Source organism: Jaculus jaculus, chromosome 4, assembly GCF_020740685.1.
Source record: "Jaculus jaculus isolate mJacJac1 chromosome 4, mJacJac1.mat.Y.cur, whole genome shotgun sequence".
Lineage (NCBI taxonomy): Eukaryota > Metazoa > Chordata > Mammalia > Rodentia > Dipodidae > Jaculus > Jaculus jaculus.
Genome location: NC_059105.1, coordinates 125,623,007 through 125,637,105, shown reverse-complemented (window position 1 = coordinate 125,637,105; position 14,099 = coordinate 125,623,007). Strand labels below are relative to the sequence as shown.

The window sequence follows — 14,099 nt, the reverse complement described above, 5'->3', positions numbered from 1 at the left end:
ATCCTCCATTCTGGTTGATTTTGGTCTTTCCTGCTTTGCTGTGTCTAAGTATAACCTGTCCTCCTTCACTTTTCAGAAGAGTGTGTTTTATAGGCTTTGTATTATAAATGAAGGCCCAGGTGCTATAAATAATCTGGAGGCTGTTAATAAAAAGCTATATAGCCAGGTGTGGTGGCGCACGCCTTTAATCCCAGCACTCAGGAGGCAAAGGTAGGAGAGATTCATGGTGAGTTCAAGGCCACTGTGACACTCCATAGTGAATTCCAGGTCAGCCTGGGCTAGAATGAAACCCTACCTTGAAAAACCCAAAAAAAGAAAAGCTACATAATCTCAACCCACTTTGTAATTTTGTGTTCAGAATTACTTGGCTCTTTTCTTGTTCTTAAAGAGTGTTCAGTGTCCAGCACCACCACAAGTAAGACGTACAGCCTTTCCTCAGTCTAATAGGGCTGCTTCCCTTCTTTTGTTAATGGTCTCAGAAGACTCCAGGACTCTGCTTACCTCCTCTGTCTAGTAGTAGTAATTCCCAGTGTTTCCAGAATAGCTCCATAGTTGTTTTTCATGTGTCTGATAAAAATGAACAGTTCAGGGCATGGATATAGCTCAGTTAGTAGAATATTTGACAAGCATGTACAAAGCCTCAAGGTTCAATCCCCAGCACTGCATGAATCCTCTAATCCCAGCACTAGGGAAGTAGAGGCAGGAGGATCAGAAATTCAAGGTCCACCTTGGCTACATTACAAATTTGAGGGCAGCCTGAGATACGTGAAATCTTGTTTAAAAAAAAAAATCCAGGAGCTAGAGAGATGGCTCAGTAGTTAAGGCACTTGCCTACAGTCCAGGTTTGATTCTCCAGTACCCACTTAATAAAGCCAGACGCACAAACTAGCTCATTCATCTGGAGTTCATTTGCAGCAGTAGGAGGCATTTGCTTGCTCGCTCACTCACTTACGCACTCGCTCACGCTCTCTCCCTCTCTCTCCCTCTCTCTCCCTCTCTCTCTCTCTGTGTGTGCCCCTCTCTTTTTTCCTCGCATATAAATAAATAAATTCACCATAAATGTAAGTATAAAGCTGGAGTGTCCATCTTAATAATGTGGAATTGTCTTAATATGTTGTATTCCTGTCTGAACCAAAAGTTGCTCACTTTGTCCTTTGTCACTTTGGCTCCTTTTTTTCTTCGAGGCCAGAGCTTAATAAGAAATAGTACTGGGGCTTGATGGCCTCAATGGTAAAGAACTAACCTAGCCTGGCCCTGGACTCAATCTATAGCACAATTTTCTCTAAAAGCACTGAGCGCGTGGCTAGAGTACATCCATAAATTCTAGCCTTCAGTCTGTTATGCTTATGTGAAGGAACACACACACTTACTCATGGCGACCTTTGCTTTCCTCCTCTTGTAAAGTGCAGGTACTCAATCAGTGGTCTTGAAGTCTTCCTCTCTAGCCCCCATATCCATGATTTCTGTCATATCCTGAAGCAATTTGACTGTTTTAGATTGCTTTGAACAGAGCTGCATTGTGGCTGTACAACTTCTCCATGACAGGGCTTTTTCTGAATTCTTTGCACAGACAGGTGCCTTTTGAAATTCTGCCCCAAATGGGCACTATCTAGATTGTGTATCTTCTCATCCTTATTATCTCCTGGTTTACTAGGCACTTTTACAACAATTCTTTCAAACCCAGAAAGATCTTTGCCAGTTGGATCTTCTGATTGCTCTCAGCTGTGTCATTTAAGTTGCTGATCTTCATTTCATGCATTGACTAGGAAGAAGATGATTACTCTGAAATTTATCTGTTGTGGTTATAACATTTAGGATTTCTTCAGTGGTTATTAATGCTTAAAAATATATGTCTGCTGTCCAAACTCTTCAAGTCTGTATATTTAAGAACTTGTGTTTGGGGCTAGGAATGCAACTCATTTGGTAGAGTGCTTGCCTAGCATTTATGAAGCCCTGGACTTGGTCCCCAACACTATATGAAGCAGGTATGACAGTGCATACTTGTGATCCTGAGATTCAGAAGTTTAACTCATCCTTAGCCAGCTTCAGGTGCATGAAACCTTGCCTCATAAAAACAAGCAAGCTGGGGCTGGAGAAATGGCAATTCAGACACCCAGGTTCAATTCCTCAGCACCTATGTAAAGCCAGATGCACAAAGTGGCACATGCATCTGGAGTTTGTTTGCAGTGGCTAGAGGCCCTAGAATGCCCATATTCATTCTCTGTCTATCTTTCTCTTTCTCTCTTTATCTCTCTCTCTCTCCTTGCAAATAAACAAAATTAAAAAATAAAAAAAAAAGAAGTATACAGGCTTGTATCTGAAGGAAAAAGTATTTTTCAACCAGTATAGAATTTAGCCATAAGCCCCAGAAAAAAATTATCATCCCTCAGGCACAAGGATACTTAAAGCCAAGAAGTTTAAGATCACCCAGACAACATAGCAAGAGTCTGTCTCTAATTTTTTTATGTCAGACCAAACCTCAGAAAAACTCAACTGTTTTTATTTTTTTAAATGTTACAATGAATGATATCCAAATTTTTGTGTGCCAACTTAAAAAAAAACTCAATTTTTTAATGTTTTTAATTCTGCTTTTAATCCTGTTTTAGTTGTTTATTGAAATTTATTTATCCTTTAAAATTTTTTTAATTATGCTTTTTGTTTGCAGTGGGATAAAAGATAAAAATTTTATGCTGCACTATGAGGTAAGGTGAATTTTTTTTCCCTACTATTTTATTCTGCACGGTTTTTAGTATACCATAAAATTAAATAAAATTCATAGTGAATCCCCATATGCCCACCAAATAGGTTCTCCCATTAACATTTATCACATATATGTTAAAGTTGATTGGGGAGACTATTTTTTTTTTCTTGAGCCTGAGACGAGACTATTATTTTATTGTATACAAAAGACATTTAAAGATAAGTTATAGATTTCCAATTAATAACTTCCTGTTCTAAGTCACATAAAAGTTAAAGAAAGTGTTGTAGACTTTTATGCAAGGGAGCTATACCTGAATAAGATGTATGACAAACAAAAGTAAAGCTTCTCAGATAACTCAATTGGAAAGTTACCTCTCTGTGCTCATTTCAGTGTTCATATGTTTACTTGGTTGATTAACAGTAAAGGATCTGTGGGATTGTTATTTTATATGACATCATTGTATACTTTTGTGATAGATCTTATAACTAAATACCATATCGTATTTTTTAATTTTGTTACTTGAAGTAACAAAATATTTGGTAATATGTCTTAGGCATCTTTTCATGTTAGTTACACATACATATATGTGTGTGTGGTTTTGTTGTTTTGAAGTTTCCTCCTTATGCAACTAATGAAATTGGCAAAGTCACTGGTGTAAATAGAAGAGAACTTGGGCATGGTGAGTACAACTCCAAATTTATATGGTGTTTTTTACAGAGACTTTCGTACACTTTTGCTTATTATTTTCTTTCTGATTTAGGTGCTCTTGCTGAAAAAGCTTTATATCCTGTTATTCCCAAAGATTTTCCTTTCACCATAAGAGTTACATCTGAAGTCCTAGAATCAAATGGTATGGGATTAAAATATTTCTTTCCTAGTAGAAAAGACCAGATTCCCTATTATGTTCTCATCTTTTCTGAAGTGATACTGCACTGTGTTTATTACTACAGGGTCCCAAGCCTCCTACATTAGGAATATGTTAGTATCTGTTCTAATACATCTAGTTCTGATTACTTATATATTTGTTTTTATATTTTATTTTTATTTACTTATTTGAGAGAGGGAGGGAAGAGAGAGGGGGGAGAAAATGGGCACACCAGAGCTTTCAGCCACTGCAAATGAACTCCAGATGCGTGCACCACTATGTGCTTACGTGGGTCCTGGGGAATTGAACCAAGGTCCTTTGGCTCTACAGGCAAGTGCCTTAACTGCTAAGCCATCTCGCCAGCCCTACTTAATTATTTTTTTACAAATAAACCACAAAGCAAGTTCGGAGTGGAGAAAGTAGCAGTCAAGATAGAGTGATCCATTAGACAGAAGATAGGTAACTACCACATATCAGATGAACAAGTGGGCACAAAGGGGAAACTGGGCTACCAGTGAGATTTGAATTTAAAAATTGGGCCATGGGTCAAGACTAAATACAGTCATTAAAGGCAGAAAGGGCACAGGGTTCTTCAAGGTACAACAGACATAGGATGGTCATGGATTAAAGAAAAAGCATCAAAGTAAGCTCAGATTTCAACAAGACTTTGTTTCTGTTTTCCATTGAGTGTGGCTGAGAATTGGGCCCTGTATCTTTACCTTCTCATCAAGGCTACAAAAGTGTTGCCATCCTTCCTGGGAGGTATCCAAGAGTCAGAATCTCCAGCAGAACTCTAATAATGGGCATCCTCTACATTTGTGTTACTCTGTTGGAGAAGAGTTTCACAAAAGTGCTTTGAGAAACAAGGAAGGAAGAGCTACTGAATATGTTATAACTTAATGCTTACATGGAAATAACCAAGAATAACCATTTCCTTGTGGCCTGGTGTGGTGGCGCACACCTCTAATCCCAGCATTTAGGAGACAAGACCACCCTGAGATGACATAGTGAATTCTAGGTCAGCCTGGGCTACAGTGAAGCCCTACCTCAAAGAAAAAAAAGAAAAAGAATAATAGTTTTTTGTGTTTTTTTTTTTTTGGTTTTTCGAGGTAGGGTCTCACTCTGGTCCAGGCTGACCTGGAATTAACTCTGTCATCTCAGGGTGGCCTTGAACTCATGGCAATTCTCCTACCTCTGCCTCCCAAGTGCTGGGATTAAAGGCGTGCGCCACCACGCCCAGCCTAAGAATAATAGTTTTTTAAGAGATCGGTATATTACAAAGCAAGTCTTTTTCTTTTGCTAGGATCATCTTCTATGGCATCTGCATGTGGTGGTAGTTTGGCACTAATGGATGCAGGTAAAGGAATTATGCTTCAGTACTGTTGATATCTCACATTTGCATTTGATTATAAATATTTGCATGCAAAATATAAAATTTATCTGAAATTGGGTTCAATAAGACTTAAAATCAAATTGAAGATTACCAATGAAGATCAGAGGCAAAGTAATTACAAAGTAGGACATCAGAAATATATTGGCTGGCAGATACAAAAGTGGCACTCTAATGTTTGTTTGTAGCCACAAGAGACCTTGGTGAACCAACACACACATGCGCGTGCCCCTACAAATAAATAAATGTTTAAAAAAGAAAAACAGTGGCTAAAGTTCTTATTTTTAGCTAGGGAACACTAAAAAGTTGCGATGCAGGAAAATTATATACTTGCCTTTGGTGACCTAGTAAACTTTCTCACCTTCCAGAACTGGAAAGTTCCAGAATTGATTCCAATCAACAAAGAAGTTTTGATTAATAAACAATAGAAAGGATACTGACAAAAAGGAATGGGAGCTGGGCATAGTGGCACACGCCTTTAATCCCAGCACTCGGGAGGCAGAGGTAGGAGGATCTCCATGAGTTCGAGGCCACCCTGAGACTATATAGTGAATTCCAGGAGAGCCTGAGCTAGAGTGAAGCCCTACCTAAAAAAGGAAAAAAAAAAAAAAAAACACAAAAAACGAACAAACAAAAAACGAATGGGAATGCTAGGCATATGCCTGTAATCCCAGTGATTGGGATTGAAGGCTGGAGGATTCAAGGCTAGTCTGGGCTACATAGTAGCAAAACACTGTTGTAGAGAGAAAGAAAAGGAAGGGAAGGGAGGAGTTGGTAAGAATGACTGTCTCACATTTTGGGTAGGAGTGCCACCCCTGCACTAAATCAGGCCTACATGTCAGGATGCAGTGCAACCTTTTTTTTTTTTTTAAGCTTAAAGTATAAAACAAACATAATTGAATAAAAACACAATACATTGATAGTACATATAGGTACATACAGTACATATAGATTACACAGGAGAGAATAATGAGGTAGGGTGAGGGTAATTGACTCACAAATATTTCACCTACTATGCAAGTTAATTGACAGAATCACAAACAAGAGATCTCTCAGAGCTGCCTTGCAGGGCGGAAACTCCAAGGGGAGATTTACACAGCTCACAGGGATACTTGACATTTTAATTAGGAAAAGTTTATTTCAAGGTTATGGTTGAAAGGTAAAATAATAGTAGCTAATTAAGGGACTTAAAGTAAGACTATCTCAGTGGTTAAACTGCTCGCTGGGAAGCTTGATGACCAAAATTCAGATGCTCTGCAAAGCACCCATGTAAAGCGAGACATAGTAGTGACCATCCTAAAGTGAGATGGGAAGCAGACACAGGAGAATCCTAGAAGTTCAGGCACCAGCCAGCCTACCATTTGCAGCAGTGGACAGGAGAGCCTGCCTCAAACAAGGTGGGAGGTGAGGACTGACACTGAGGTGCCCCTGACTGTCACGTGTATGCCACACACATGCCCATCTGCATTCATATGCACACTAGAGGTGCCCCTGTCACGTGTATGCACTACACAAAGAGAATAATTTTGGAAAACTGATTATTTTTTTGACTTTTGTTTTGTTTTATTTTTGGGTTTTAAGGTAGGGTCTCACTCTAGCCTAGGCTGACCTGGAATTCACTGTGGAACCTCAGGATGGCCTCAGACTCACAGTGACCCTCCTATTAATGCCTCCTGAGTCCTGGGATTAAAAGCATTCATCACCAAACCCTGCTAACTTTTATTTTTTTGTTGTTGTTGTTGACAACTTCCATAATTAAAGTCAATAAACCAAGCCAGGCATAGTGGCACACATATTTAATCCCAGTACTCAAGAGGCAGAGGTAGGAAGATCATCGTGAATTCGAGGCCACCCTGAGACTCCACAGTGAATTCCAGGTCAGCCTGGACTACAGTGAGACCCTACCTGAAAAAACAAACAAACAAACAACAACAAAAAATCCATATAATCAAAGGACTTTTAACGGAGCCATAATACCAAAAAAAAAAAAGAAAGAAAGAAAATCCCCCCCAAAAAAAAACCATAATGGCACAGAATAAACACTCGTACTCCCAAAAAAAAGGCACTGGGGGGCTGGAGAGATGGCTTAACAGTTCAGGTGTTTGCCTGCAAAGCCAAAGGACCCTGACTTGATTCCCAGATACACAAGGCGGTGCATGCATCTGGAGTTCGCATCTGGAATTCGTTTGCAGTGGCTGGGGCCCTGGTGTACCCATTCTGTCTCTCTCCCTCTCTCTCTCTCTGTCCCCACCCTTCTGTCTCTCAAATAAATAAATAAATAAAAATTTTTTTTTTAAGTGGCACTGGGAAAAACAAAGAAATATTCAACCAATATAAGACTTAAATAGGGCCAACATCAAACTTGGTAATTCCAAGTCCAACAACTCTAGTCAGTGAAAGTCTTCAAGTCCCATAACTCTAACCAGCAACAAATCTCTGGAGTTCCAATTCATGACCCAGCCCAGCTATGCTACTCACAGTCCTGGAAAATTTCATGTGGGGCTGGCTGCTTTCCTTAGCAGCCATCTAGTGGTTCTGGCATCTCACTGGGTCCCCAATGCATCCTCATGGCTTCACTGGGGCTCCATGCAGACATCCAGCAAAGCTGCTTTACACTGCCCATGGCCATTTCCAAAACATAAGACTGTGTTGCAAACTCAATGACCCTCTCTTTTCTGCATTCCTTATACTCCACAATACCAGGTAGGGTGCCAATGTGTTAACCCAGGGTGGAATAAAGCAGATTTTGAAGAACAGGATAGTCCTTCAGTATTTTTTTTCTCATTTTTTATTGACATTTTCCATGATTATAAAAATATCCCATGGTAATACCCTCCTTCCTACCCACCTCCACTTTCCCCTTTGAAATTCCATTCTCCATCATATTACCTCCTGATCTCAGTCATTGTACTTACATATATACAATACCAACCTATTAAGTACCCTTCTCCCTTCCTTTCTCTTCCCTTTATATCTCTCTCTCCTTTTTAACTTACTGGCCTCTGCTAGTAAGTATTTTCCTTCTCACGCAGAACCCCAATCATCTGTAGCTTGGCTTTCTGGGCCTGGGTTACCTCACTTAGTATAATCCTTTCCAGATCCATCCATTTTTCTGCAAATCTCATAACTTCATTTTTCTTTACCACTGAGTAGAACTCCGTTGTATAAATGTGCCACATCTTCATTATCCACTCATCAGTTGAGGGACATCTAGGCTGGTTCTATTTCCCAGCTGTTATAAATTGAGCAGCAATAAACATGGTTGAGCATGTACTTCTAAGGAAATGAGGTGAGTCCTTAGGATATATGCCTAGGAGTGCTGTAGCTGGGTCAAATGATAGATCAATCTTTAGCTGTTTTAGGAACCTCCACACTGATTTCCACAATGGTTGAACCACATTGCATTCCCACCAACAGTGTAGAATGGTTCCTCTTTTTCCACATCCCTGCCAACATTTATGATCATTTGTTTTCATGATGGTAGCCAATCTGACAGGAGTGAGATAAAATCTCAATGTAGTTTTAATCTGCATTTCCCTGATGACTAGTGATGTAGAACATTTTTTAGATGCTTATATGCCATTTGTATTTCTTCCTTTGAGAACTCTGTATTTAGCTCCATAGCCCATTTTTTGATTAGCTTGTTTCATTTCTTATTGTTTAACTTTTTGAGTTCTTTGTATATCCTAGATATTAATCCTCTATCAGATATATAGCTGGCAAAGATTTTTTCCCAATCTGTAGGTTGCCTCTTTGCTTTTTTCACTGTGTCCTTTGCAGTGCAAAGTCTTTGTAATTTCATGAGGTCCCAGTGGTTAATCTGTGGTTTTATTACCTGAGAAATTGGGGTTGTATTCAGGAAGTCTTTGCCAAGACCAATATGTTGAAGGGTTTCCCCTACTTTTTCCTCTGGCAGTTTCAGAGTTTCAGGTCTGATGTTCAGGTCATTAATCCATTTGGACTTAATTCTTGTGCATGGAGAGAGAGAGGAATCTATTTTCATCCTTCTACAGATACATGTCCAGTTTTCCCAACACCATTTGCTGAAGAGGCTGTCTTTTCTCACAAATATCAGGTGGCTATAGCTGGGTCCTCTCTTCTGTTCCATTGATCTATATGTCTGTTTTTGTGCCAGTACCATGCTGTTTTTGTTATTATGGCTCTGTAGTATAGGTTAAAATCAGGTATGGTGATACCACCAGCTTTATTTTTGTTGCTGAGTATTATTTTAGATATTCGAGGTCTTTTGTGATTCCAAATGAATTTTTGGATTGTTTTTCTATTTCATTAATTTCTGCCCTGATCTTTATTATTTCTTCCCGTCTACTGATTTTTGTCTGCCTTGTTCTTCTTTTTCCATGGATTTAGGGTAAAGCATTATGTCGTTTACTTGCGACCTTTCTAATTTCTTAATATAGGCACTTAAAGCTATAAAATTACTTCTTAGAACTGCCTTCATTGTGTCCCAGAGATTTTGATATGTTGGTTTCTATGCCACCATCTTAACTGGAAGTCCCCACTCCTTCTGTATTCAGGCCCCTTCAAAAGACTGCATTCTTTCTGTTATCCCAGTGCAGGTCAGCTGGCCTAATCTCAATAGTTGTAATCTGTCATACAGTTGAAGCTGTACAGGCAGCAGTTTTGGCCTTGATGTCTTTCTGTGCCATATCCCTCTACCAGTCTATTTCTACACAATGTAACCCTGCACAATTTCTCAGGACATGGGTATAATAGCAAGCTCTCACACAAACTATTTCTAGCCCAGTTCAGGCAAAGCTCTTTCTTACCCTCATAAGCCAAACCTCACATTCCTTAGTTCTTACTGCATTCAGGTCTTTCAACTCTGATCAGAATAGTCCATCAAGCTGTACTTATAGCACTGCAAGGTGTCTCTTAGGTGGAAGTTTTAAATCCTTCCTCATTTCTCTTGAAAATCAGCTCCAAAAGTCCAAAGCCACACAGTCAGATGTCTAGCAACAATCCCACTCCTTGGTACCACTTTACTGTTACAGTCAGGTTCACATTGTTGGCTGAAAGCACCCAACCAAGAGTAGCTTTTGGGGGAAAAGGGTTTATTTTAGCTTATATAGTCAAGGGGAAGCTCCATGATGTCAGGGGACAATGATGGCATGAGCAGAGGATGGACATAGGAGAGTGTGCCAAACACTGGCAAGTAGATACTGGCTATCATACCCATAACCCTGACCTGAACAGGACACTGCCTCTAAGAAGTGTTAATTCCTAAATCTCCACCAGCTGAGAACTTAGCATTCAGAAAACCTAAGTTTATTGGGGACACCTGAATCAAACCACCACAGAACTGAGCCTTGGAAGGTGTGATAGGAATGTTTCAGTGCTGAGCCCTCCTCTGTCTTCCCAGAGGTCACCACCATCTGACAAGATAAGTTTCTCTAACCAAAAGTGAGAATAGCATTAATATATGGGTATGAACATTATATGAACTGTTTCCTGGGCAATTTGGTATGCATGATATGTACATGTAAGCAGACACCCCTAGGGCTCATGATTTGCCACATCATAAGTTTTCAGTATCCCATGAAGCAGGCCACCAGTCCAATTAGTGGTTGGTTTCTCCCATAACAGACATGCCACTATTACATCTGTTGGCTCATTTGGCCTGGTTGGCCAAATTTAAGGCTCGCGGTGTCCACTGTTCTTTATCTCCACTGGTGAGTTCACTTTTTCCCAGAGCGCTGCATGCAGCATAGATTTTCCAGCTGTCAGCTGGTCTGCACAGAGGAGGGTTCAGCTTAGCTCCAGCAGGATTTCCCAGTAGCCTTTTAGCCCAAGAATGTGGAGTCTTTAGAAATAGGGTCTTACCATCTATTCCTGGTGGAAAACCAAGGGCCTCGGCAGTGGCCTGTAATGTTTCGGGGTCACCAGGGACCTCCCTAGCCAAGAACTCACTGCAAGGTATCCCATCCCTGGCACTGAAATTTTTCTAATAATAGTCTACGGCTTCTATGGTACACTAGTGTCCAAAAAAATAGGTTTCCATATGACTTATTCATACCATCTTAGAATTTTTATTTACTCTCCCCCCAGCTTTCCTTTACTCAGTCTCATTCCCTGACTTCACTTGGGCCTTTCCACCCCAATAATCTGTTCTTGTACTTAAATATATACAATACCATCCCCCTAAGTTCTCTACTTTCTTCTCTCCCTTATATCCCCTTTTATAGCTTACTGGCCTCTGTTACTAAGTTTTATTCCAACTCCCATACAAGTCCAAACATTTGTAGCTAGGATCCACATATGAGAGAACACATATGGTACTTGGCTTTCTGGGCCTGGGTTATGTCACTTAGTATAATCCTTTACAGATCCATCCATTTTCCTGCAAATTTCATAACTTCATTTTGCTTTACTGCTGAGTAGAACTCCATTGTATAAATGTGCCACATCTTCATTATCCACGCATCAGTTGAGGGACATCTAGGCTGGTTGCATTTACTAGCTATTATGAATAGAACAGCAATAAACATGGACGTGCAAGTATCTCTAAGGTACTGTGAACTGACCTTAGGATATATGCCTAGGTGTGCTATAGCTGGGTCATATGGTAGATCAATCTTTAGCTGTCTAATGAACCTCTACACTGATTTCCACAATGACTAGACCAGATTGCATTTCCACCAACAGTGTAGAAGGGTTCCTCTGTTTCTACATCCTCACCAACAGCTATTGTCATTTGTTTTCTTTTCTTTTTTTTTTTTTTTGTTTATTCTTATTTATTTATTTGAGAGTGACAGAGAGAGAAAGAGGCAGATAGAGAGAGAGAATGGGTGTGCCAGGGCCTCCAGCCACTGCAAACGAACTCCAGACACATGCGCCCCCTTGTGCATCTGGCTAACGTGGGTCCTGGGGAATCGAGCCTCGAACCAGGGTCCTTAGGCTTCACAGGCAAGCACTTAACTACTAAGCCATCTCTCCAGCCCTGCCTGTCATTTGTTTCCATGATGGTAGTCATTCTGATAGGAGTGAGATACAATCTAAAACTAGCTTTAATTTGCATTGCTTTAATGAATAAGGATGTAATTTTTTTAGATATTTATATGCCATCTGTATTTCTTCCTTTTTTTTTAATTTTTTTTATTTATTTATTTGAGAGCGACAGACACAGAGAGAAAGACAGATGGAGGGAGAGAGAGAGAATGGGCGCACCAGGGCTTCCAGCCTCTGCAAACGAACTCCAGACGTGTGCACCCCCTGTGCATTTGGCTAACGTGGGACCTGGGGAACCGAGTCTCGAACCGAACCGGGGTCCTTAGGCTTCACAGGCAAGCACTTAACCGCTAAGCCATCTCTCCAGCCCTGTATTTCTTCTTTTGAGAACTCTGTTTAGTTCCATAGCCCATTTTCATTGGATTGTTTTATTTCTTACTAGTTTTTTGAGTTCTTTGTGTATCATGGATATTAATCCTCTGTCAGGTGTATAGCTGGCAAAGATTTTTCTGCTATTCTGTATGTTGCCTCCTTTGCTGTACAAAAGTTTTGTAATTTCATGAGGCTCCAGTGATTGATTAGTAGATTTTTTTTGTTTGTTTGGGGTTTTTTGTTTTGTTTTTTGTTTTTTGAGGTAGGGTCTTACTCTAGCTCTGGCTGACCTGGAATTCACTATGTAATCTCAGGGTGGCCTCAAACTCAGGAGGATCCTCCTACCTCTGCCTCCCAAGTGCTGTGATTAAAGGCGTGTATCACCATGCCTGGCTTGATCAGTAGTTTTATTTTCTGAGCAACTGGGGTTAGATTCAGAAAGTCATTGCCTATGCCAATATGTTGAAGGGTTTCCCCTACTTTGTTTTAGCAATTTCAGAATTTCAGGTCTGATATTAAGGTCTTTGATCCAGTTGGACTTAATTCTTGCGCATGGAGAGAGATAAGGATCTATTTTCATCCTTCTACATATAGTAGATATGCAGTTTTCCCGGCACCATTTGTTGAAAAGGCTGTCTTTTTGCCAATGAGTATTTTTGGCATTTTTTTCAAATATCAGGTGGCTGTAGCTGCCCAGAACTTGCATCTGGGTTATCTATTCTGTTCTGTTGACCTACATGTTTGTTTCTGTGCCAGTGCCATGCTGTTTTTGTTCTGCAATATCGGTTAAGATCAGGTATGGTGTAGTAGTTTGATTCAAGTGTCCCCCATAAACTACGGTTTCTGAATGCTAGGTTCCCAGCTGATGGAGATTTGGGAATTAATGCCTCCTAGAGGCAGTGTATTGTTGGGAGTGGGCTTATGGGTATGATAGCCAGTGTCCACTTACCAGTGTTTGGCACACTCCTGTTCCTGTTGTCCACCTGATATTCCCAGGAGGTGATGTCCACCCTCTACTCATGCTGTCATTTTCCCCTGCCATCGTGGAGCTTCCCCTTGAGTCTATAAACCCTTTTTTCCCCAAAACTGCTCTTGGTCGGGTGATTTCTGTCAGTTATGCAAACCTGACTGCAACATATGGTGATACCACCAGTCTTGTTTTTGTTGCTTAAAATTGTTTTGAATATTAGTGTTTTTTGTGCTTCCATGTGAATTTTAGGATTGTTTTTTCTATTTTCTGTGAAGGATGCCATTGAAATTTTGATGGGGATTGCATTAAATGTGTAGATTGCATTTGGTAAAATTGACATTTTCCCAATATTGATTCTTCCTATCCAAGAACATGGGATATCTTTCTATATCCTAGTGTCTTCTGCAATTTCTTTCTGGAGTGTTTTTAAGTTTTCATTGTAGAGATCCTTCACTTCCTTGGTTAGGTTTATTCCAAGGTACATTATTTTTCTTTAGGGCAGTAATTAGTAGGAGTGATTCTCTTATGTCATACTTGCAATGTATGTTGTTAGTATACAGGAAGCAACTGATTTCTGTGTGTTTTATTTTGTATCCTGGTACATGGCTATAGGTGTATATCAGCTCTAACAGTTTGCTAGTAGAGTCTTCAGTGTCCTTTATGTATAGAATCATGTCATCTGCAAATAATGACAATTTGATCTCTTCCTTTCTAATTTTTTTTTCAAATAAACTCACTATTTTTTTTGGTTTATTTTTATTTATTTGAGAGCAACAGACAGAGAGAGAAAGAAGCAGATAGAGAGAGAGAATGGGCACGCCAGGGCTTCCAGCCA

The 14,099-nt window shown here is 40.0% G+C and overlaps 1 protein-coding gene across 3 annotated transcripts in view; it reads left to right on the top strand.

Moving 5' to 3' along the window:
- Pnpt1 (polyribonucleotide nucleotidyltransferase 1) overlaps positions 1–14,099 on the top strand; it is a 124,886-nt gene that overhangs the window by 53,329 nt on the left and 57,458 nt on the right. For all 3 annotated transcript variants that reach the window (XM_045147396.1, XM_045147395.1, XM_004668964.2), the window contains exons 15-18: positions 2,666–2,702; positions 3,314–3,380; positions 3,462–3,551; positions 4,870–4,923. In XM_045147396.1, the coding sequence (XP_045003331.1) occupies positions 2,666–2,702; positions 3,314–3,380; positions 3,462–3,551; positions 4,870–4,923 (248 nt within the window). The remainder of the gene's footprint in view (positions 1–2,665; positions 2,703–3,313; positions 3,381–3,461; positions 3,552–4,869; positions 4,924–14,099) is intronic.